Source organism: Barbus barbus (assembly GCF_936440315.1).
Source record: "Barbus barbus genome assembly, chromosome: 13".
Classification (NCBI taxonomy): Eukaryota; Metazoa; Chordata; class Actinopteri; order Cypriniformes; family Cyprinidae; genus Barbus; species Barbus barbus.
In genome coordinates this window covers 32,125,001-32,152,500 of record NC_136741.1, presented here as the reverse complement: position 1 = coordinate 32,152,500, position 27,500 = coordinate 32,125,001, and the positions used below count along the sequence as shown (strand labels likewise).

Here is a 27,500-nt window from a genome sequence, read left to right as displayed (position 1 = left end):
ATTCCATCGGGATCTGCTGCTGGTAACTGACTGATTCCGGTAGTTACTGTGATCTCACGAGCACCTGCTGAAGTAACAGCACTGCAGGTCTTGTGTTACTCCTGTAGGTCTGTAGGTTGTATTTGTTACTCATAATAAGCGCTGCATCCGTCGGTCTGTAGGTGGCGCTCATGAGCCGCGGCTCCTCACACATCCACATGCCACCGCGCCGCTCCTCAAAGCGCCTGGAACGCAAACAGACACACAATTTCTTTCAATTAGCAGGAGTCAGGCAGCTCAATAAATTTGAGTTTGTCGTGAGAGACGCGAGGGCGCTGTACTTCGACTCGCTCCTAATGAAGAGTAATGTGAGCGCGAGCTGCTAACCACGACCCTCAAACACACACCAGGGGCCAGTTGTTCAAGTTTCCTCTGGATCAGAGTGATCTGGATTTGGAAATCCCATGTTCTGCTATCCAGGATCTGGTAACCCATCTTACTTTTGTGCTGGTTTCTCAAAGCTAAATTGGATTGGATCACCCTGATCCAGATACACACTTTTCAGATTTCCAAATCTACGGAGCCCCTAAAGGGACATGATGATGGGGGGGGGGGGGGGGGGGGGGGTTGGTCATAACTACTTCTGATTGGTCCATCTCTGATGATTGTGCCAATGTAGTTTACAATCAGTGATAAAAAAAAACAACTTTAAATTAAATATAATATTTTAGTTTGATATTGACAGCTGTTTGGGGATATATTACATGTTACAAACTGTTACAGTTTTAAAGTTTTATTACATTTTTGTTCCTGAAATCCACTCTTCTGCTGGGATCAGAATAATCAATTTTTTTGGGGATCAAAAGTATCCCAATCTTATGGCTCCTTTCCCCCGAGCGGTACGGGTCAGTACAGTCCAGATCCAGCTTGTGTTTCCACCGCCAGTAGTACCTTACTTGACAGGCGTGGAGTATGCGATCCGGAAAGTAGCGATCGACGATAAAGCGCGACAATAAGCACTACTTTCCGTTAAATGTCAGTTTTAATGAACAATAATAGCCATTATAATAGTATAAGTACACTGTAAAAGAGGCTTATATAAGAGGAAATAAAGACAAAAGTAAACAATTCAGTCAAAAATATGCTACAAACTCAGCGCTGTATTACAGTAAAGTTCAAAATAAAAATACTGTATAAAGTTAAACGTAACTTTGTGCTCAACGATATGACCAGGAGCAAATAATAGATTCATGAGACCTCGAATGTCTGTTAAATACACACAAAACCAATTGTAGGGTACGGTGGGGGAAAACGCCCCCTACTGTTTTCCCCAAAATAACCATCAATTTTTACTGTAACTATGGACTATGTTGATGAGAGTGATGTAGAAGTATTCAGTATGAAGCTTACATCGGTGCCACCCGAGAGATTTCACAGATTTCACAGTAAATCATCTCATTTTCAGCAGTAAGAAAAAAAACAGTTTTAAAGCTTGTTGTTTTGTAGAACATCACAGTTATATATGATATGAGAACAGCAGGACCTGTAGATAGAGACTACGTGTTATTTAATAAAAATATCATTATATTTTCAGAATATAAATAGGAGGAGCTTTATCACACAAAAGTGACGATTCTAGTCAACCAATCAGCATTCTGCAGTGAGTTTAGCTCCACCCCTTTGGCACCCTGTGCTGTGCTAGGTACCCCAACTAAAGGGTACCAAAAAAGTGGTATGGTACAGTTCGCTATTTTGGTACCATTCTCAACTTCTGACAATGAAAACGGACATAATTGCGTACCGTACTATACTGTACCAAACCGTAAAGTTTTGAACAACACAAATTGAGGATTTAATCCAGATAAAAACCAAACTCGGATTTTATGATCTAATCCAAATTCAGAATCCTTTTTTTCTATTGAACAATGTATTTTCAAGATTTGATCTAATCAGATGGCCAAAATCCAATCAGATTTTAAACAACTGATCTTTAAGAGTAAACCGAGTCTCGTCACAGAAGAAACCAGATCATCCCCACGACAGAAGGACAGCCTTCAGCTCTCTCCGTAATGATGGAAGATATCGAGCGTTTCTCCTCAAATGAAAAATATCTGTCACAGATCGAGGGTCTTTCCTCTCCAAAGCAGCTAATATCAATAATATTAACTTCAGCACATAATAAACCTGCGGCTCGGACACAAATCAGCTCACACACCCGCACTGATATTTCACTACTGCGAGGAATCGATTTTGCAATATGTGGGTCTATCAAGGAAAATCTGGATGTGAACCTCTGCGATTTGCAGATGATGCTGTTGTTTGAGGCTCCTGACCAGAGAAACAGGATTAATTGAAGGTAGAGAAGAAGACTGAGATGCCCTCAAAACCTCTGACGAGAGGAACAGAAGCAGGAGAGCGATGGTTTCTCTCAGTGGATGACGCTTGGCCTCTTTTCCACTGAAACGGTGCCAAGGCTCAACCAGAGGATCGGAGAAACTCTCAGAACCGGCCCATGATTCCATCAACTGATGCATAAAATACATCACCTGTGCACAGAGAAACACTTCACATGTTCTCATACGAAAGCAAACACAACTGATCTTAAAATACAACTATATATGTATAGCATATTAAGATTAGAATATTTGATATATATATATAAAATTATGGTCACACTTTATTTTAAGGTCCAATTCTCGCTATTAACAGACCATTAACTACAACTTTTGCCTCAAACTCCTAATTTGCTGCTTATTAATATTTAGTAAGGTAGTTGGTAAATGTAGGTATTGGGAAGGATTAGGAATGCAGAATATGATCATGTAGAATATGTGCTTTATAAGTACTAATAAACAGCCAATATGTTAATAATAGGCATGCTAATAAGCAACTAGTTAAAAGTGAGAATTGCTCCCTATACTAAAGTGTTACCATAATTATTTATTATTGCAAATTTTTTAGGGTGTCAGATATTTGATTCTATTATATATATTTTAATAAGTTTTAATATGTATTCATAATTATGCATATTTTCATTACTATATATAAATCTAAATATATACATTTATTATTGGCATTTTTGGCAATTCTATAAGACAGCAGAATACTAATAGAAATTAATACTTTTTAATATATATATTAATTAATTAATTAATTGAATAGTATGTATTAAAATGTAGGTATATTGTTAATACTGTATTAATATAGATACATATATTTAAAGATTTATTATTTGGCATTTGTATAAGACAATAGAGACTACTATAAATGTTTTTTTGTTTATTTTTACAATACATATTTATATATTTTTTTGTCAATTGTTATTAATTCATATTTGACATTTTTGCATTTGTACTTTGTATAAAACAGCAGAGGCTTCATTATTACATTTTTATAATAATTAATGTAATACTAAATTAAATGTGAATATATTTAAAGCTTAATTTTAGGCATTTCTGTATTAGAATATTTCCTTAATATGATATTAAAAATAATGACATATATTTATAATAATGCAGTATGTATATAGATCATTTTATATTTAAATATCCTCATTGATATAAAAATGATTTATGTTTAAAGATATTTATATTTTTTAATATTGATTTTCTGCATAGGACAGTAGAGACTGACAGGAAGCCACGTGGAAGAGAGAGGAACACAGTTATGAGCATGATACGATCAGATGGTTTGTTGTATATTGTTGTGTTGTCTGTGTGTTTCTGTATCTGAACAGACCTGAGGCTCAGTTTTGTCAGGAGCAAAATAGCTCGTCTGATCAAACCAGAAGAGCTGCATAAAACTACAGCAGAGAGGAGAAGAGAAGAGAGGAGCACAGAAATATTAGTAATTGTTGGTCTGATTGTGCTGCAGGCTGTTGTTTGGCGTCAGCGAGGCCCGTCACGACCGAAGCCACAAACACAGCATCACTCAGAGAGAAAGAGAGACACAAAGAGACGAATAATTCAGTTTGTAATGACTTCTCCACACAACACCTTCATGTAATTCCATTATGGATTTTGCCATAAAGTGATAAATTCATTATTCAGGTGGACAGTAAAAAGCAGCAATAACATCCTCTAATATGAACATTATTCACGGCGTTACTCCGAGAGCTGATTTCTGCTGCTCTCCTCTTTCATTTATGAAGCTCTTTCTCAGGCTGTGATGGGAACGGGATGCATTGTTCTAAAAACTGAATTAGCAACGGCGTCCCGTCACTTTAGCGCCGCGGCTAATGTGAACTCGAGGCGCAGAGGCTTTTTGCCATCATCTGTTTAAAAGGCTTTTTTTTTTTTATCTGAAAGACATTGGCTCAGGTTTATGACACTGACACACGTGTAGAAACCAAGAGCTGCTTCCATGCAAACGCCGTAGGATCATGTGTCTGGAATCAGCTTTGCAAAGTTTCCAGAGATTTCAACTCTGAATCTGGTTGACAAACAGGACAAATTTACTGTAGATATGATGTATGTTACTGCATATCCTTCAGCATTTAATATTAAGTATTATTACAGTAGATAATAATCAGATTATTTTAACATTTTCTGGAAAAAAAAGGAGTGGTGCCAGAAAGGGTTGTTATGTGGTTGTCAGGGTGTTGTGTGGTTGTCAAAGAGATGCTATGCAGTTTTCAAGGTTTTTCTATGCTGTTGTCAGGGTGTTGCTATGCGGTTGTTAAGGTTTTCTGTGTGGTTGTCTTTGTTGCTATGTGGTTTTCAAGGTGTTGCTGTGCGGTTGGCAGATGCTACTATGCGGCTGTCAAGGTGTTGGTGTGCTTTTCCCAGGGTGTTGCTATGTGGGTGTCAAGGTATTGCTATGCAGTTGTTAAGCTGTTTCTGCGTGGTTGTCAAGGTGTTGCTATGTAGTTTGTCAGGAAATTTCGGGGTGTTGTTATGTGGTTTTCAAGATGTTGCTGTCCCGTTTTCAAGGTCATGCTGCACGGTTGTCAGGGTGTTGCTATGCGGTTGTCAAGGTGTTGCTGCCCAGTTGTCAGGGTGCTGCTATATGGTTATAAAGGTGTTGCTACGCAGTTGTAATGGTGCTGCTATATGGCTGTCAAGGTGTTGTGGTTTTCAAGGTTAGGGTTAAGGTTAGAGTTTAGAACCATGTGTGGGTGTCAAGGTGTTGCTATCCGGTTGTCAAGGTGTTGATGTGCTGTTCTCAGGATGTTACTATGCGAGTGTTAAGGTGTTGCTATGCGGGTGACAAAGTGTTGCTATGTGGTTGTCAAGGTGTTGCTGTGGGATTGTCAGGGTGTTGCTGTGCGGTTGTCAGGGTGTTGCAATTCTGTTGTCAAAGTGTTGCTGTGCGGTTGTGAGGGTGTTGCTGTGTGGTCGTCAGGATGTTGCAATGCTGTTGTCAAGGTGTTGCTGTGCGGTCGTCAGGGTGTTGCGATGCTGTTGTCAAGGTGCTGCTGTGCGGTTGACAAGGTGTTGCTGTGCGCTTGTCAGGTTGTTGCGATGCTGTTGTCAAGGTGTTGCTGTGCGGTTGTCAGGGTCTTGCGATGCTGTTGTCAAGGTGTTGCTGTGCGGTCTTTAGGGTATTGCGATGCTGTTGTCAAGGTGTTCAAATTGAGAAACACTGAAGACTGTTAAAGGCTGTGAGGCTGAAGGGTGGCTGTAAAGAATTTTGCTTTGATTGTACAGTGTGTCTGTAACAGGCAGTGATATTTTGCATCTAGTGTCATTCAGACGTGTCTGTGTCAGTAGTGTCTGAGAAGGCTGTGACTCTCAGAACTGTTGCGTGCGGTTGTGTTCCGGTTCAGGACGGTGACTGACAGATTCACACTGATCAGATTCACACTGATCAGACTCACAGATGGCTTCAGTTCTTCATGCGAGCGTTCACAGCTGCAAACGAGCCGCCCGCTGCTTCACATCCCTGTTCCTCCGTCTGTCTCCTCCAGAGCCTGAATTACAAATAATTAATTAACAATTTAATTCTTTAGAAAAACATCTTTTTATGCAAATAGATCAGATGTGGTGTTCTGTGAGTGTTTTAAATTAGAGTCTGACACACACTGGACTCTCAGACTTTCAGATCATCTCTTTTTCCTCTTGCTTACCTTCACAAATGAATCTGTAGAACAAGCTCTCCAACACACATCACACACACGTTTCTAATCTGTTCAAACATTTATAGCGGCGTTGTGTAAAGTCTAATGTTAACACACATATAGCTGCTTTAAGATTGATGGAGGTGATGTGTGTAAGGTCGTCTGATGTTTGAGATCTTGCAGGTGTGCACATCCTCAACCACTGATATCTGATGGAAACAATGATTTTGTTTTGTTAAAGACATAGAAGAGAAATTACCACTGGATTTCGTTTATAAATACATTGTTTGGTCTTTCACGAGAAGGTTTCTCCTTATTTGTCTTCGGATCTGATAAAACCTGAAAGACAAAGAAGTTCAGGACAATCTGTTTAAAAGTGAATCACTTTTTGTGGTTATGTTCATATTATTTTCTACGGAAGCCCTGAATCGCCATTTAAGAGAGAGAGAGAGAGAGAGAGAGAGACAGAGAGAGAGAGAGAGAGAGAGAGAGAGAGAGAGAGAGAGAGAGAAATCAAGATGGGGGATTTTTTTTTTTTTTTTATCTTAGATGCTTCCTGAGCTGAAGATTTCTCTCTCTCTGAATTTTTCTCTCAACAAATTTTTTTTTCTCTCCAAAAACTTTATTCAAAAAAAGAAGAAAAAAAAAGATTTTGGAGAGAGAAAGGTGTTTTCAAGAGAGAAAAAGTTTTGAAAAGAGAAAGTTTTTTGAGATAATTTTTTTTTTCTTTGTAATTCTTTGTATTTTTTTGTTCATGTTGTGGTTCAGGGTTTTTGAAATTTTCAGATTAAAATCCAAGTATTTATTTTGAAAAGACATTTACAGATGTCAGTTTTGGGGAGTGTCACGTTACACTGCCGGAAGGAACACGGAGCCATGGATAATCGACATCGTCTTTAATACAGACCAACACAGAGGGTAATATTCCACAGGGAACAGGAGGAAGACACACGTACATCACCCGACAAACACTAACTGAAAGGACTGGGGCTTTTAAAGACAGGGAAATCAGGGGAAAACAAGACACACCTGGAGCAAATTACCACAATCAGACTGGGGAGAAACTGGGTCACAGGGAACACATGGGGAGAAAAACACACACAAAACAGTCCATCATCCTGACAGGGAGTAACTAGTTACATGTAACAGTGTTACGTAATTTAATAAAAAAATAAATGGTTTACACTTTATTTTAAGGTGTCCTTGTTACAGTGTAATCATACATTTAAGTACTGAGTAATATTAATGAATTACATGTACTTACTATACAGTATCTCACAGAAGTATCCCCTCTTACTTTTGTAAATATTTTTTTATTTCTTTTCATACGACAACACTGAAGAAATGACACTTTGATGCAATGTAAAGTAGTGAGTGTACAGCTTGTATAGCTTTGCTGTCCCCTCAAAATAACTCAGCACACAACCATTAATGTCTAAATCGCTGGCCACAAAAGTGAATACACTCCTAAGTGAACATGTCCAAATTGGGCCCAATTAGCCATTTTCTCTCCCCGGTGTCATGTGACTCGTTAGTTTTACAAGGTCTCAGGTGTGAATGGGAAGCAGGTGTGTTAAATTTGGTGTTATCGCTCTCACTCTCTCATACTGGTCACTGGAAGTTCAACATGGCACCTCATGGCAAAGAACTCTCTGAGGATCTGAAAAAAAGAATTGTTGCTCTACATAAAGATGGGATAAGCTATAAGAAGATTGCCAAGATCCTGAAACTGAGCTACAGCACGGTGGCCAAGACCATACAGGCCTCAAAACAGGCCTTGCCATGGTCGACCAAAGAAGTTGAGTGCACATGCTCAGCGTCATATCCAGAGGTTGTGTTTGGGAACTAGCCGTATGAGTGCTGACAGCATTGCTGCAGAGGTTGAAGGGGTGGGGGTCAGCCTGTCAATGCTCAGACCATACGCTGCACACTGCATCAAATTGGTCTGCATGGCTGTCGCCCCAGAAGGAAGCCTCTTCTAAAGATGATGCACAAGAAAGCCTGTAAACAGTTTGCTGAAGACAAGCAGACTAAGGATATGGATTACTGGAACCATGAACTGTGGTCTGATGAGACCAAGATAAACTTATTTGGTTCAGATGGTGTCAAGCGTGTGTGGCGGCAACCAGGTGAGGAGTACAAAGACAAGTGTGTCTTGCCTACAGTCAAGCATGGTGGTGGGAGTGTCATGGTCTGGGGCTGCATGAGTGCTGCCGGCACTGGGGAGCTACAGTTCATTGAGGGAACCATGAATGCCAATATGTACTGTGACATACTGAAGCAGAGCATGATCCCCTCCCTTTGGAGACTGGGCCGCAAGGCAGTTTTTCAACATGATAACGACCCCAAACACACCTCCAAGACGACCACTGCCATGCTAAAGAAGCTGAGGGTAAAGGTGATGGACTGGCCAAGCATGTCTCCAGACCTAAACCCTATTGAGCATCTGTGGGACATCCTCAAACGGAAGGTGGAGGAGCGCAAGGTCTCTAACATCCACCAGCTCCGTGATGTTGTCATGGAGGAGTGGAAGAGGACTCCAGTGGCAACCTGTGAAGCTCTGGTGAACTCCATGCCCAAGAGGGTTAAGGCAGTGCTGGAAAATAATGGTGGCCACACAAAATATTGACACTTTGGGCCCAATTTGGACATTTTCATTTAGGGGTGTACTCACTTTTGTGGCCAGCGGTTTAGACATTAATGGCTGTGTGTTGAGTTATTTTGAGGGGACAGCAAATTTACACTGATATACAAGCTGTACACTCGCTACTCTCATTTCTTCAGTGTTGTCACATGAAAAGATATAATAAAATATTTACAAAAATGTGAGGGGTGTACTCACTTCTGTGAGATACTGTATGTAATGTGTAACAAGGACACCGTAAAATATAGTGTTACTAATAAATGTAACTAGTTACAGAGAAAAAATGTGTTATTAAGTAACCGTTATTAAACTGAATACTTCTTGTATTAATATTTAGTATTTCTTGTTAGGATTTTAAATCTGTATTTAACCTCAGAACGATCTTAAAGTAAAAGAGGTGCTAAAGTCTGATTTTGTGGTGGTTGTGTTTTAAAATTTAATGATTATAATCTTAACTCAAGTGATGAAGGATTTTAAAAGTCTGACAGTAATCAGTGTTGAGAACTACTGTAAGGTTAATCTTGCCTGGTTTAAATGTTTCAGAATGATTATCAGTTGAAAACATTCATTAGAAATTTAGAAAAGTAATCAAAAAGTAATCAAATGTAATCAGTTACATTACTATAGGGTAACTTCCAAAGTTCCCTTACCAACTCTGACAGCTGATGAAATGTTCCTGTATGCATTCATGCATATTCTCAATAAACCAATTCATGATTAATACAGGAATAAACTAAACGTTTTTACCACAGTTCTGAACTGGAAATATTCATATTTATTACAGTGCCTTTTAGTCAGTCTAATCAACTCAGTAATTTTCATGGTAAATGATGTTTCTTCTCATGTTTCCTTCTTGCTTCAAAAGTTTCCTGAATACACTACAAAAAATATTTTTCAAAATTGAAAATAAAAATTATTATTGGAGTAGGTTTGACAAGAAAATAATTTCGTTTTTTCCACTTTCATGTTTAATTCAATGAGTTTACTAGCCATTTTCTGACTGAAAATAGTTTTTACACCAATTTCTTTCAATGTAGTTTGACTCTTCACAACCGTATCAAATATCACCCATAATTCTTTGTTTTGTTTTTACATTGGGTTCTATAGCGCTTTCTATACAGCGCAGATTGTTTCAAAGCAGCTTCACAGAAATAAACAGGAAAATAACAATATTAATTAAATTCAATTTCAGTTTTAAAGCAGCTCTTAAAGAAGATCAGTGTCATCCTTCAGCTCAATCTCTCATCTGACAGTGTCACACAGTTAAATATTATTGAATATAGTCTTCAAGAATCAGCTAAAAACACATCTCTTCCATCTTTATTTGACCCTCTAAATAGCACTCTATTCTACTTCTATTTAATAATAAATAAAAAAAACTTGCCCCTTTTAGACTTGCACGCTATTAATTCGCTAACTGCTTGTTTTCTTTAAAAACAACAACAAACACTAGCTTCTCTATTCTTTTTGTATTCTATTTGCTTTCTTTTTATTTATTATAAAATCAACAACAACAATAAAAAAGCCTCTAACACTAGCTTGCTCTATTCTATCTGTTTTCTTTTTATTTGTTATATAATTAAAAAAAAAAGTTTAGTTAAGCTAACTGAGACTTGTTGTAGCACGTGCATATCATTGCTCTTTTGTTGATTTTGATTGCTTCTATTGTCTTCATTTGTAAGTCGCTTTGGATAAAAGTGTCTGCTAAATGACTAAATTTAAATGAATATTAGTTGTCTTTTAAGAGGACATGTGGAAACGATGGATACTTTGAATATCATAATTCAGACTGGAACAGTGTGCATATAAACACTGAAATGAAAGCTCATGCTTGATGATGTCCAGAGTAAGATGAGTTAAAAAAAAAGTGTTCAAGTTTTCACTGATTCAGCTGCCAGGTAAACATCGTCTCATTATACGCGTGTGAATCACATCTCAACAGGTGCTCAGATTCATCAGTGAGAGAACATGTGAACACAGGTGTGTGTGTGTGTGTGTTAGTTCAGACCCAAACGTCAAAGCAGGAGGAACAGAAATTAAATGCGCTATTCTTCAGTCTGCGGACAAAACACAATCAATTCCTCACAAATGTAATTTCTTCATGTCTTGCACCTCCTTCATTTCAAGCGTCTTTAACAATGGAAACACAGCTCGATATTCACATGACGAGATGCTCTTGTTCGGTTTGCAATTCTTCTCTTTTCTGAAAAGAGGGAAAACTACAGTGAATAATTCACAGAAAAATATAAATTCTGTGTGATTTTCTGCTCTCTCCATGATCAGGGTTTGCTGCTTTACATCAGAGATATACATTATTATCATTCATATTCATCTCTATAACAGTCTGCCAATTCGCTTCTGATGAGCCATATTCTAACCATGTTCATACTTATATATATATATATATATATTTTTACAATCAAGAGATTTATACTGATTCTAAGCAGTTTGAATTAAATGCAATCATAATAAATATGATTATTTAAATAAAATCAATGGATGCAAATAATTAATAATAAACTATTCCTGTCAGGCTTATGTTTGTGGTGTCTTATGGTTTTCTGTCTCATGTGCTCCCCATGACCTAGTTTTTCCTCATGTATGCCCATATTTGGTTTTGTTCCTGTGTGTGTGTGTGGAGAAATATGGCTTGTTTCATTTGTGTATTATGCATTACGATTATTAGTTTGTTCCAGTGTTATTTTAGTATCACTGAGATCCTATTATAGTTTTTGTTAATATTTTAAATAACATTTTATTTTTATATTTCTAATTTATGCATTTGTTTTGAGTCATTTTTAATTTAAGTTTTAGTAATTTTGTGTTCTTGTCATTTTAGTTACAGTAGTTTTGTTAGTTTTAGTTTGGTTTAGTTAGTTTTGGTTGTTTTTAAAAATGTCTGTATAATTTCTATGAATTTCTTTAAAAATTTTAGTACATCAAGATAACCTAAATAAAAATGAGAAATGTTGCCTTGTCAGCTAGCTGAAGTAAAATAAGCTACAGTTAACATTTATGTCAAGTTATGAAAATGTTTAGGTTTTAGTTAACTATGATAACCCTAATTTCGTTAATTAGGTAATAAAAGTTAATAAAAAAATAAAAGTTTTATTTTACTTTTAAAAAATTTTTAATTTTGTTTTTTTTGCAATCTTATTACTTTTTTTAATACGTCCATATATATATATATATATGGATGCATTAAAAAAATGAATAAAATTGCAAAAAAAACTAAATTAAAAATTTTTTAAAAGTAAAATAAAAGCAGAAATTCTAAAAATAAAAGCTAACTCAAAAAAAAAAAAATAGTACATAATGTTAAACTGGAATAAAATAAGGTTTATTAATATTTGAGTATTTCAGTTAGAGGTTTTTTTTTAAATTTAAGTAACTAAAATGTTTTTATGGTTTTATTTTTAGGCAACTATAACAATTGTGGTATATGCTACTAAAATACACTTTTATTCCTTAAGGACGCTTTAAATTGATCTTAAAGACATTTATAATGTTACAAAAGATTTCTATTTCAAATAAATGCTGTTCTTTTGAATTTTCTATTCATCTGTGAATTCTGAAAAATAACAGTTTCTACAAAAATATTTTCAACATTGATAATAATCAGAAATGTTTCTTGAGCAGCAAATCAGCATATTAGAATTAGGGTTATTATACTTAACCAAAACTAAAAAACAACAAAAAAAAAAAACTACTTGAAATAAAAGAAACATTAACTGAAATAAAATATAAGATAAAAACGACTTTTCTTATTTCAATTTAGTTTAAGTGGACACACCAAAATAACTTAATAATAATAATAATAATAAAAAAATGAATAAAAAACTATATAGAAATGTTTTTAAAAAAGCCTACTAAAAATGACAAAAACAATAATATTACTAAAACTTTAAATAAAATTTAAATGATTAAATTAAAAAATTAAAAATAATAAAAAATAAAATATAGTATCTCAATGATACTAAAATATCACTGATTATTATGATTTCTGAAGATCATGTGACACTGAAGACTGCAGTAATGATGCTGAAAATACAGCTGCAGATCACAGAAATAAATTACAGTTTAACACATATTCCCATAGAGAACAGATATTTTAAATTACAATAATATCTCACAATTTTACAGTTTTTTTAAACTATATTTTTGATCAAATGTCACTCCCAAAAATGTATGGAATATTTGATGAATGAAAGTTATTTTCTGTCCCTAGTGAAAAATAAATACACTTAAATGTATTTGAAATACATTATTTTATGATACGTATACTACAAATACATTTTCATATTTATGTACTTACTTTAAATGCCCTGCAATTGTACTTTAAGTATACTAAACTGGTAATCTGCTAAATTAAACTAATTTTGTACTTAATGCACTTTAATTGTGCAGAAGTAGTGCTAATTAAAGATATACTCAGAATATCTGATTGTGCTAAAGTGGAGCTATTGCAACTAGTGTACTTCAGATACACTTTACATATTTAAAGACTAATATTAGTAAAAGATTATACAATCCTCATTATTAGTAACATTAAAACACATTTTAGAAATAGAAATGTGCATTGTGAACAAGTAATACGCTGAATAAAGTTTAATTATCATTTTTACATCAGTAAGTCTCAAGTTATCTGTCAGTGAATATGTTAATAGATTTGAACTATACTTAGTATGAAATAAATGTATTTTAAATATTTGTGTCCCTGCAGCACAAAAGCAGTCATGAGTAACACAGGTATATCTGTAGCAATAGACAACAATACATTGTATGGATCAAAATTATACATTTCTCTTTTATGCCAAAAATCATTAGGATATTAAGATCATGTTCCATGAAGATATTTAGTAAATCTCCTACCATAAATATATCAAAACTTCATTTTTGATTAGTAATATGCATTGCTAAGAACTTCATTTGAACAACTTTAAAGGAGATTTTCTCAATATTTAGATTTTTTTGCACCCTCAGATTCCAGATTTTCAAATAGTTGTATCTCAGACAAATATTGTCCTATCATAACAAACCATACATCAATGGAAAGATTATTTATTCAGCTTCCAGATGATGCATAAAGCTAAAAACCCTTATTTTGAGGTCCAGGATCACATATTACTTTTTTTTTTTTACTGGGGGTCTGTCGGTCAGATGATACGGTGTCGTCACTGCAGGGTTAGTGGTCAGTTGATTGGATCTCGTTCACAACACAACTGACCCTCTCACACAACTAACTGTCCACACTTGTTCTCACTTTTAGCCACATTTACTGTTAACTCTCACTGTGTTGTGGAAGATGAAGATGTTCAGAACGATGTACCAGCAGGCGAGGAAACATCCCGGGGTGAGTTTAACCCTCATCTGTCATTTACTCCTGCCATTCAGCATCACAGTTCCTCCATCAGTAACACTGAGGAACGCTGAAATGACTGCAGTGTCACGCTCTCTATTGGGATTCTGTGTTGTAATAGTTTTTCTGAGAACAGGTGAGGTTTGTGAAGAGCTGTTATTGACTTTCCATTTAATGTTTATTATAAACACATCTCAAAATGAGCGTCACATTGCTGTTTTTAAGTCTTTAAATATCGAGTCAGAGTGAAAGATTTATTTCCATGCATATAAAACTAAGCGCTAAAGGCCTATACATTACCCCATACAAACAAAACAGACATTGTTTGCTGAAACAACAGCTCTTTTACTGATGACCCAGATTCATGTTGTTTGTTTGGCAGGTTACCAAAACCAAATGAATGGCTGTTACGCAAACGCCACCGAACCGCGTTAAACTGCCAGTGTGTTTAACAGTAACAGATATTAAGAGGGATTCTGTAGTAAAACACCATTACGTCTGTATCTTTTACAGACCTCTGCATCTTCAGCTTATTCTTTCTTTCAGAGGCCTGTAAATGACATGATATGAAGGGGTTTTCTCTAATGAGCAAAAAAACAAAAAAAAACTCCCAGCAAAATAAATAAATAAATACAAAATAAAAGAATTTGTTTGTTTGTTTGCTTGCTTGCATAAATGCCAAACAGGACAAACACACAGACTGAGAAAGTGATTTTTGCAGTCTTTATTTTAACATTTAGATTAATGGAAGTTTGTTCCTGCCACAGAAAATAAATACATATATAAATAAATAACATGACTTATTTCATGCAGTTCTAAAAAAGTCAGAAAAGTCAGTAAAAAATGCAAGATGTATACTTCAGACTCACAAGATATAAAGTTTGGATTGAAAGAAATTATATCTCGCAATTATGCTTTTATGTTTTTTTTTTGTTTTTTTAATTGTGAGAGGAAAAAGTCACAATGATCTTTTTTTATTTTTAATTCTGTAGCACAACCAGGCTTCTGGATTCCATCTACTTTCATAGCAAAAACTCTCTCTTTCTGTCAGCATATATCTGACTTAAGGACAGAAAACTCTTGGTTCGGCGGCTGCTGTATAAAGTCTATAATGTCTCTGAGTCGTTGCAGGTCAGGAGCAGATGTTGCAGCAGATGCTGTTAAAGCTCTCTCTCTCTCTCTCGGCCATCACACAGGTGTTACAGTGACTAACTAAGTGTGACTACACAAATAAGTAAGAAAGTTGTCATTTTCCTCACTCAAAAGTGTGAACGCTGAATATGACACTCATGAGAAGAGCAGAGGAGCAAAGCTGATGTGTTCATACAGTTATCACCTTTGCTCATATCCACAGAGAAAAACACCTGAAATCATCAAAAAATATAATCATTTGAAATAAAGCACTCAGCAGGAGGGTAAAGAAGGTAATTGTGATAAACAAAAAAGTGCAAAACAATGCAAACAAATTACAGAGAAAATGACTTTAATTTTTGTATTTTCAATCAATATTCCCATTTATTCATACACTTTATTAAGAGACTGCAGTGCTGTGAAGTCTAAAACGCTAAACAATAAAAAACTAATTAAAAATCAAAATATAAAACTATAAAAAATAAATAAATAATTCAGTTACACTTTATTTAAAAAAAGTCCTAGTTACAGTGTAATTATATAATTACATACTAAACTTAGAAATAGTCCTAATATAAGAAATATGTTTTTTTTGGAAAAATTTAGTATTTTTTTGTCATTACATTGTTTAGAGCATATATATATATATACTGTATACATTTCATTCATATGTTATGCTATGTCCATGGTAGAGGACATCGGGACTCAATTAAAAAAAATTAAATAAACAGACATTGTTAGGTTTCAGGTTTTTTTTATAACAAACTTTGTATACAGATTATTCTGAACTATGTTATAACAGAACGATATGATATATCATTTTTCTCTAAGCAAAATGTGTGTAAAATAGCCATAAACGGGGTTTCCCATTATATACAATGTATCCATAAACTGTATCTAATTTGCATATTAATGTGTTTTTGGGGCAACATGTAATGAAAAAAGAAGTATAATAATGGGAGTAATAACTGACAAGATTTTCATAATAATATATAATATTTCACAGGAATATTGAAATATATTTTCTTTCCCTATTCATTTGTTGTGTCTCCCAAAATATGTAATAAACATGCTCTTAGTCCAGATGTCCTCGACTGAGGATATGTAGAAAATCAATGTCCTGTTTCGTAACAGAAAGTCATAATTTGATTTGAAACCCCTGAGATGTTGATTTATGACAAACAGTTTAAAAATTTGTCAGATTAGTCAGAATGCACTCTTTGCTGGACATCCAGACTAAAAAAAAAAAAAAAAAAAAAAAAAAAAGACATAAAACTGTGGCATGTTTAGACTCAGAGAAATTCACTAAAATATAATGTCCTCATATGAGGACTCAGCCTTTAAGGTGTCCTTGTTACAGTGTAATTATACATTTAAGTACTGAGTAATCTTTATTAACTACATGTATACTATATGGTTAAGGTTAGGATTAGGGTTTGGCTTAAGGTTACTTGCATGTAATTATGCATAATTTCTTGTTCTTATAATAGTAAGTACATATAACGTAACAAGGACACCTTAAAATAAAGTGTTGCTGAAATATTAACAACATGTATTTACTATAGGGTTAGGATTAAAGCTAGTTGCTTGTAATTGTTCATAATTTACTATAATTACTAAAGTAAGTATGTAACATATCAAGGACATTGTAAAATAATAATTCTGCTCTATTATTGAGTAAATGTTGATGTGAAACTTCATCATCATCGTCATCATCTACAGAGAGCTTATAACTGCAGGTGTGTGTCAGACAAACACTAAAATACATCACAAGCATCAAATGACCGCAGAACACCCGTCAGGATCGAGTCGAGCTGAGAGATGAGAGAGGAAGCAAAGCAAACACATGTTGCGCTCGGCTTACAACGCTTAAACATATTTGATAAGCTAATTTGAATATCTCCCAGTAACCCCTGGGGGATTATGCAAATCACTGTTACAGGAGGCAGTTTTGACAACATAAGGCTAAGTCTGTGTCTGCCTGTCTCTCACTTTCTCAAACGCTGAAAAAATCTGGCGATTCTGGCATTTGAATTGATGCTTCGCATTTCCTCTTTTAATATGTATTTCTATTCTAATCCCTGTCATCATTTACACACACACACACACACACACACACACACTGAAGTCTCCTGGTAGGATGTGAGTGTGTGTGATCCTGTCACTCAGTCTGATCGGCAGTGGAGTGCTAGTCTCTCTCACTCACACACACACACACACACACCTTGTCCACTCAACCCAGACTGAGACACACAGTGTGTCTCCATGCATATAAAAGTGTGTGTTTGTTCATTTAGACCTGAAACCTACTTGACGCAAGTACATGAACACACACACTTCTAACTGCACAAGCTTTATTTCACACGTCGTTGCGTTCTGAAACGTGTCAGACTGCATTCGTAACGCGTCTCCTGCACTTTCCTCCCTCTTTCAGCTCAATGATGAAGCAGCAGTACTTGCTGAGTGAAAGTGACTTAAACCAGATGAGTCATTACTCACATATTTACATTTATGCATTTGGCAGACACCTTTATCTAAAGCCAACTTACATTGCTTTCAAGGTATAATTTTTTTTTCAGTTCATGCATTCTCTGGGAATTGAACCCATGACTTTGGTGTTGCATGCACCATGCTCTACTGTTTGAGGAATGCTACAGGAAAAGATCTACATGTATGCATTTGGAAGAAACTTTTATCCAAAGCCACTTCCATTGCATTCAAGTTGTATTATTTATCAGTTCATGCTTTCACTGGGAATCGAACCCATGACTTACATACACAATGCTCTACTGTTTGAGGAACGCTACAGGAAAGCTAGATATCTACAGGTATGCATTTGACTGACTCTTTGATCGACTTTCATTGCATTTAAGTTATAGAGTTTATCAGTTGCATTCACTGGGAATCGAACCCATGACCTTGCCATCGCTAGCGCTGTTTTCTACAGTTTAAGGAACGCTGCAGGAAAGCTGACGATTCTTTCCAGAGCAACTTACATTGCAATCAAAGTTTTAAGTTCATGCATTCCCTGGGAATCGAACCCATGACTTTGGCGTTGCATGCACTATGCTCTACTATTTGAGGAATGCTACTAGAAAGCTGTATATCAACATTTATGCATTTGGCAGGCACTTTAATCAACTTAAATTGCATTGCATTTAAGGTAAACATGTTATCAGCTCATGCATTCTCTGGGAATCGAACCTAGGACCTTGCCATAACAAGCACTGTGTTTTAGAGGAATATGGATCTATTTACTGTAGCTATAAACATGTTGACAGAGTAAATCATTTTTAGGTTTAGGGTATAGCATTACTGTAGCTCAAAAAGTGTATCATGGCACTTGCAACACCAATATCATGGGTTCGAATCCTAGAGAATGAATGAACTGATAACTTGTACACCTTGAATGCAATGCAAATCTCTTTGCATAAAAGCGTCAGTGTAAATGTTGTTGAGATGTTGCTGCATGATTGTTTATATTGTTAAAAATATAAAGTATATTATCACCCAGCTCTGCTAAATGTGACTATAAGGCCTGAAGACATTATGATATAAAAAGTAACAATGTTTTTCTGTAAATCTGCTTCGACAGTGCTGTAGTGTAGTAACACACTCACACTGATGTCTGATGATCGTCTTGTGCTCTTTCAGCTCATCCCTCAGTTCCTCTTCATGTCTGCGGGAGTGAGCGGAGCTTTTCTCTATCTGATCCGACTGGCTCGTGGACCTTACGTCAGGTGAGATGAGACCAGACCAGCAGAGAATCACTGAGACGGACAAAAACACCCAGAAAATCATCACTTTATGACACAGAGCTCATGTTATTGAGCACTGACTGTATAATACGGCATAACACTAATAAAATACACACACTTAAAGGGATAGTTCATACTAAAATCATTCTGCCATCATTTACTCACCTTCATGCCATTACAAACTTGATTGCCTTTCTCTATTGGAAGATGTTCCAAAAACAAAAGTTCATAGAGTATATGACTGTATGTGCTCCTCACAACTATGATGAAACCTAAAAACCACAAGATAATCGGTCACATGATATCATATTTTTGTGTGCTGCTACTTTAACATTGTAGCAGTGCAGTGTAACGTGTGCACAAGTGAAAAACAGACTGTGTTATATATTCACACGTGTTATATGGAGAAAATGCATGAACCAGACTGTTTACGGCACAAAAGAATATTTTATACTGATTACTATTAATTTATTGAACATTGAAGGCTGTTTTCATGATTTAAAAATGCCACTTGAGGCTGTTCATTAGTGATTTTACCACAGTAATGGGGCTAAGAACACTTCTTACCCATGGTAAAATCATAACCATAGTCCTGTACATCATCATGTTTGTGTAGTTTGCTGTGTTCATTCTTCTCTGTGAGAAACAAACTTTGCTTAATGAATGATGGCAGGTTGCCAAATAACTGGCCTCCGTCACCTCCACCTGATAATTACCCTCCTTTACCGCTGCTCCTCCTCCTTCCACTGCTCTGTTTTCACTCGCTCTCTCTTTCTCTCCGGTCTGGCCTTACCCTCATTCTGTCAGCTGGGACAGGAAGAATAACCCTGAACCGTGGAACAATCTTGGCCCGACCTATCAGTACAAGGTAAACAGCCCAGCGACTGCTCTGTGATCAGCTGCAGACTGACAGCGCAGACAGATCCATCACAGACCCGTCTCCCCTGCTGTTCCTGGTTCAGCCCAGTTTCATCTGTCGCATGCATGACAGGAGCTGCATGCTTGCTAACACGTTTGAGGAAACATGCAATTGGGGGGTTTCGAAGATGGCGACTATTTAAAGTGCCCCTATTATGGGTAATGAAAGATTCATATTTTGGTTTTGGGAGTCCCCAACAACAGTTTGACGTGCATGCAAGGTCAAAAAACACTTTCATTGTCTTATAATATGCATTTATTTTTTACTTTATTTGCTCAACGACTCCCATTGTCCAAACCCCTCCTTTGCGTGACGCTAATCTGCAGCGATTGGTCCGATTAGCCTCATTTTCATTTAAATCGACACTTTCTTTTGAGAGACTATAACTTTATACAAGGTGCACTTTCAGATTTAAAACTTTGCAGGATGTTTTCATTCACAGTTACACACCGCATGAAAGGCAATTTTCAAAAATCCATAATAGGGGCACTTTAAAGGGGTTATGAAATTGGAATCAAAATGCTTGTGATATTTACACATATATAATCCTTGACCACAAAACCAGTCTTAAGTGTCAATTTTTCGAAATTGAGATTTATACATCATCTGAAAGCTGAATAAATAATCTTTCCATTGATGTATGGTTTGTTAGGATAGGACCCCCAACTGCTCCCCGGGCACCGCAGCATAAAAATGGCTGCCCACTGCTCCGGGTGTGTGTGCACTTTGGATGGATTAAATGCAGAGCACAAATTCCGAGTATGGGTAACCATACTTGGCCACGCCACTTTCACAATATTTGTCTGAGATACAACTATTTGAAAATCTGGAATCTGAGGGTGCAAAAAAAAAATCGAAATATTGAGAAAATCTCCTTTAAAGTTGTTCAAATGAAGTTCTTAGCAATGCATATTACTAATCAAAAATGAAGTTTTGATATATTTACAGTAGGACATTTACAAAATATCTTCATGGAACATCTTTACTTAATATTTTTGTCATAAAAGAGAAATGTATAATTTTGATCCATACAATGTATTGTTGGCTATTTCTACAAATATACCTGTGTTACTCATGACTGCTTTTGTGCTGCAGGGTCACATTACAAGTTCAAACATGACCAGAATACTAAGAAAACGCAGTGAAAACTGACATCTTAACACAGCCATAATGTGCAATGTCTACACACACAAAAGAAACGTGTTCAAAATTGCTGTGTTAACATGGACAACGAGATACAAATTTTGTGTTCTGTTTAAAGACCCCTATGGCTTTCCATACAAGTAAGTATGGAAGGTGGTAAGGGTCAAAAGTCTTTAAAAGGAACACATGAAATTTGACTGCCGACATGCACTGTTTGTCCACATTAATGAGAAAACAAGGACAGCAACAAATAAAATTGCTATTTTTTAGACTATATTTATATATGTGACACAATGTTATGTTGGTATATATGTATACCATTAATGTGGATGAACAGGGCATGTTGATCAAATTTAATGTGTTCCGTTTAAAAACTTTTGGCCATGTTGGCCTTCCATATTTCTCAATCAAAAGATCCAAACTGCTTTTGGATAAAGATGTTGAGTAAAGCTGTCAAACTCAAACTGAACCTTCAAAAACTCTGCATATCCTTCCTAAAGATTCCAGCATTAGAAATGCATGACTGAAGTTTATTTTTAATGATGTGCCTGAGAGACTGAAAGATAAAGTTTCCATTTGTTTTTCACATTTGACAACACACTGTTTTCTGAATTATTCCAAACATGCTGCTGGTTTTTCACAATATCTTTTATTGAAAGATTGCGCAGTGCCAAACATTTAGTCCTCGGAGGAAACACAGGCAATACATTTATTTTTAATCCTACAGTGTGTTTGTAATAAACTGCCAAATTAAACTATTAAGACTTAAAGCGTATTATTGTTTGAGCGTTGCTATTAAAATCAGTACAAAGCTGGACATTAGAATCACAACAGAATATGACAAATTTCTGCCATTAAGCATAAAAGTTGCAACCAAAATAAATGTTTAACCACTGGCAAATGAATGAGAAACAATGTTTTTTCGCAAATTTAAGGCTGCAGCTTACACAGCTTTTGTAATATGACAAGCAATAACAATACTTTTAAAACTGTATACCAATGAAGCAAAAGTAATTCTCATGCAGACTTCGAGCTCAAACATATATGGCTCTATCACAGTGTTTGCCATTGAGTATAAAAACACATGGCATGCTGTTAAAAAAAGGGCGTGGCTATTTGTGATGAAGACAGCCAATCACAGCAGTGGGCGTTTACTTCTGTTTCTACCCATTTATATGGAGTGTCTTTTACATAGAGCAAAAATAAGGATGGAAAATGACCATTTTTCACGATCCTCTTTAAGGATGCATTTCTAGATGTCTCAAGCAAAAGACAGCATTCGCTCACGTCTAAAGGAAGAAATAATTCATATCGCAGCGGGAGAATGTTTTGTTCTCGTTTGGAACATCTTGATCACCTCCAACGATTAATGAAAGTATTAACAAAAGCAGATGGACAAAATATGAGTTTCCTCTCCTTCTTCCAGGAAGTTTGCGTTCAGGCTCATGAAAGGTCACAGCTCAACATGTTTGACTCTCAACAGGAGCCAAAGGTCAGAAATCAAGAATTCAGCGGCGTCTCAACGTTAATCATGATGTGAGAAACAGAAGCAGAGAGAGAGAGAGAGATCAATGAGAATAAAATAACAGCGGCTGAAGAACGTGTCTCCTGTCACGCATACACAACAGAAGCATGCTTTCTGTCACAAAAGACCTTTTCACGAACACATGAATGCAGGAATTGTGCATCTGTGGGGTTTTATCTGTTTTCTGTCAAGCAGGTGAAAATGGTGCATCTGATGACTGAGGAACATCAAACTCTCTTTAAAGAGGTCATCGGATGCAAAATTAACTTTTACATGTTGTTTGAACATAAACGTGACCCTGCAGCACAAAAGCAGGTACATTTGTAGCACAGGTATATTTGTAGCAATAGCCAACAATACATTGTATGGCACAAAATTATAAATTTTTCCAAAAATCATTAGGATATTAAGTAAAGATCATGTTCCATGAAGATATTTTGTAAATTTTCATACCGTAAATATATCAATTAAATTATTTAATGGTTTTGATGTGCAAGGTCACAAATGTGTGTTGGTAGTGTGTGTACACATCCACACTATAATGATAAAAATCCACCCAGTGCTTTTTTTTAAATCCTCATAAATCATAAGCAGCGTCTCAGATCAAGCCAGATTCTTGGCAGAGTGATGTAGTTCTGCACAGGCCCCTCCCACGATTGTTGATTGACACTGGTGTTTAATCTTAGCCCCGCCCTGAGTGAGGGACATGTACCGAAACGGCTCGCTGTGAACAGAGCTGTTTTTGATGGTAAAAAGGTTGTTGTTTTACACTACCATTGAGACATTTATAGACTTTTCATTAAGACCCTAAAGAATCATATCAACTTGTGGAAAATGGGCATCCGATGACCGCTTTAACAAGCATTCACACACTCAACTTCTGCTCAACAGCACGACTGATCAGTAAACATGCACCTGCATTGACAAGATGCAAAGATTCTGGATTTATTTCCTTTATTGAATCAGTTCACAAACCCTAAAAGTCTCAAATACACTTTGCCTGAAAAAACTTAAACACTGAGCCAGATCACGTAATGCGGGCCAGCAGAACCTGTCAGACAGTATGTGTGTGTGTGTGTGTGTGTGTGTGCTCTTGTTTGTATGCATGTTGTTTTGTCGTTTATGATATTCTGATGATCTTAATTTACGCTAACTACATTTAAATGTATTCTCTCGCTCTCTCTGCACAGTTGGTGGCCGTCACCACAGACTATGAGAGTCTGAAGAAGGAAGGACCTGACTTTTAAAAGACCTCAGCGGAACTGCAGGCGCACACACACACACACACACACACACACACACACACTTTACTTAACACTGTATCCCTGGATGCTCCTGCTGCCACTGCAAACAAATGATATCAGTTATGTTAATAGGGTTTTTAAACACGGATATGTCTACATCAAATTACAAAAGTGATTTTATATACACAGAAAGCTTATTAAATGCCAGTTATTGTAAGTGTCTACTTTAATGTTTCAAATAACTTGTGAAAAAAAAAAAGTCAAAATATGGGTGAAATAATGTTCCATCATCATTCAGCATTACAGATATATTAATACAAATGAAAGACCATACTTATCCTGACCTGTAAAAGAATAAGTGATCATGCTGAATTGTATTTTAAATAATTAAAAGCTTCTTGCTGTCAAATGGGTAAGACCTAGTGGTTTAAAGGATTGAGGTAAAGATTTCAAATGACAATTAATTAGTAAAAATTAACTGTTCGTCACTTTTTCTCATTCTAAATTGATTATATATATATATATTATATCTCATTCTAAATTGATTATATATATATGTATGAGTGGGTGTCATCTGTAAATCATGTTAAAGATGTATGATTTTTAAAATAAAGCCATTATTTTTTGCAAAACAAATACAATTAAACAGGACATTCTAATATACAGACATATATCACTTTAAACTTAGTTAATGATCATAAAAAACATGGCACACACAAAAAATCAAATAGCCCAATTCTACTAGATGATTTCATACCAACACTATTATGAATTAAATTTATAATTGACTGTCTTTTAACTCGCATAAATAGTTTGACTGATCTCGCTGCAAGGCATTCTGGGATTGAAGAGTACTTTTGGAATAGATGTTTTCTGATGTCTTTCTGTCCTGCTTTATGAAAAGGTCTGTGAATAAAGATATATTCATGCAAACCCCAACACAAGAAAGATGTTTTTATGCCATAAAGGAACCGTTCTGTCATCATTCCAAACCTGTATGAGTTTATTTCTTCAGTAGTAAAAGCAAGACACACAAAAACACTATATGGTCCATATGACTTATATGCCATATTCCAAAACGTATAAAGTCATACGATAGATTTGTGTGAGAAACAAAGCCAAATTTACTTTGAAAATCACATCTGTATGCATTCACATATGACGTGTGAAGTAGGGCTGTGTATTGGCAAGAATCTGGCGATACGATGCGTATCACGATACAGGGGTTGCGATATGATATATTGTGATACTGTAAACAAGGCGATATATTGGGATATTTCTTATTTTAGGAATAGGATATATATTTTTTAGGAAAGCTGTCATTAAGAACACACCACCATATGCAAACCTTAGCAAAAAATAAAAAAATAAAAATAGTTTAACCAGAACACACTGCAGAACACACTGGGATCAGCATTTGCAATAATCAGTCTCTATAACATTCAACATTACTGAAGCACTTTTTGTGCAGTACGAGTAAAGTGGGAAATATTCAAGTGTTGCATGATTCTTTAGTTAAATGCATGTATAAAATATATATTTATAGACTCTAAAGTTTCACAGTTTAAGTTTACAATTGTGACATACAATGTCATAAGATTTGATCTGAACAAAAAATGACATCTGCTTAATATCAATGAAAAATACATACTGGATCAGTTCTTTCATCCTCCATTACTGGCAGTGAATTATATTAATGCTAGCATTAGTGGAGTGCCCTGATACTAGTGTTTCCTGTCACTGTTTAAGTTCAGAGATGAAGACTGATATCTAGCGGTCGGGATATGAACTCAAAACCAAACAACTGCTATGAATCTTGTATGATTTTTATTTTAATTTTTTAAAATATCGATATTCTGTTTTGGAGAATCGATACAGTATCGCCAAACAAAATAACACGATACTCACGTGTATCAATATTTTCTTACACCCCTAGTGTGAAGATGCATTACGGTTTGATTCTCAGCTGATCTCACAAAATGTTCATTTCTGGCTGAACTCTTCTCTAAAATATCATGAGAATGGAATGTGTTTGTGAGACGCATCCCAGTTTGAGTCTCTATTTGTTTGGGAACACAAACACGTGTCTTTGTCCAGCCATAAAAAAACAAATTCCAGCAGCCCTTTAGAAAAGCCTGTAAGTTTGTTGTGGGCATATTTGTGGGACATTAGGAGGCAAAATTGTGTGCATAGTGAGAATAATGCATGCTATCTAGCAGCAATCACTCCTGTCCTCTGCACAGCTGGGTACCGACACACACATCCAGCGCTTCAATAAAGTAGACACTCCTCGTCTCTCTGCGTTCACACACACACACACACACACACACACTCTCTGCTCACCTGCAGCGTGTGTGTGCTGCTTCTGTCAGGCCTCCAGCACATGCTGACAGGTAATCAGGCAGGTTGAAGAAGCACATCAGGCATAATCACACACACACACACACACACACACACACACACACACACACACACAGGGGCTGTCATTACATAAGCACGGCGACCAGTCATGATTGCATTGCCTCCATTTGTTATTCTTTGTATCGCTATTCATCTGCAGGCTGAAGGCAATCTACACACAGTGAGCATGAGAGTGAAACACCTCAGACCGTCCCACAATACAAGCACAGATAGCTACAACACCAACAATCACAGAAATAAACAAATACATATATGGTGTTATGCATATTCTGCTCTGATATACACATGAGCTGCAACGACTCGAGCCTGAGACTCGTGACGGTCGTGTGTTTAAGATCTGTCTATCTATCTATCTGTCTGTCTATCTATCTATCTATCTATCTATCTATGATGACATCAGATGAAAAACCTCCAAGTCTGTCTGAGATTTTTCAGACTTTTTTTTTTTTTCCCCAATTAAATGAGTATATTTATCTGGCTCCTAGGTTCAGTACTTTCACTTTAATTGCAAAGAAAAGGTTATTACTCTGTTATTGAATGTCTTTCATGGAAGCCTGATAAAATATATATGTGTGTGTTTTAAAAAAAAAAAAAAAAAAAAGAATATATATATATATACACACACACACACACACACACACACACACGTATATATATATATATATATATATATATATATATGTATATGTGTGTTTGTGTGTGTAAAAAAACAGGACATTGAGTTCTCAACTACCTCCATTCAGTTTATACAACAAAACGTTGAGAAAATTTAAAAATCTCCTGAAGCTGGTTGCCTTAAACTTATACGTTTTCTCAGATTTAGATTTTTTTACAGTGTAGTGTATGAAGCACGGGTTCAAGTGTACTACAAGTGGTAACTAAATAATTGTTTTTAATACAGAAATAGTATGTTAAAAGCACATTTTAGCTCATATTCATGGTAGCACATTTGAGTACACTTAGAAATTTTAAGATTATTTTAAGTAGTATTGAAGAATAATTTTTAGTATATAAATTAGTGTGCGAAAATAGAGCACTTTAAGTACATTATGGAGATGCACTTTTTTTTAACCTGGGTTGTGTGATATATAATCATGTAATCCATACAAAGTAACTGTAATCTGATTGTGAGCATTTTAAAATGTAATGTAATTAATTACAAGTATGTATTTTTTGGAATCTGATTACATAATCCAGATTACATGTTATCATTTACTACCCAGCTCTGAAGACAATACATCTTAAGAGAAGCAGCGCAATATGTCAGTTCTGTCATCCAGCTGCATCATACACGTACGTGTGTGTGTGTGTGTGTGTGT

At 35.7% G+C, this 27,500-nt stretch overlaps 1 protein-coding gene across 1 annotated transcript; it reads left to right on the top strand.

The window, feature by feature from the left end:
• Positions 1–13,894: 13,894 nt before the first annotated feature.
• Positions 13,895–23,763, top strand: LOC306879724 (cytochrome c oxidase subunit NDUFA4-like; the record flags this gene model as incomplete). The annotated part of the gene is made up of 4 exons (XM_079432871.1): positions 13,895–14,034; positions 18,826–18,911; positions 19,737–19,797; positions 23,707–23,763. The coding sequence occupies exons 1-4, from the start codon at positions 13,987–13,989 to the stop codon at positions 23,761–23,763; spliced, it is 252 nt and encodes an 83-aa protein (XP_079288997.1). The 5' UTR covers positions 13,895–13,986.
• Between the last annotated feature and the right edge of the window lie 3,737 nt (positions 23,764–27,500).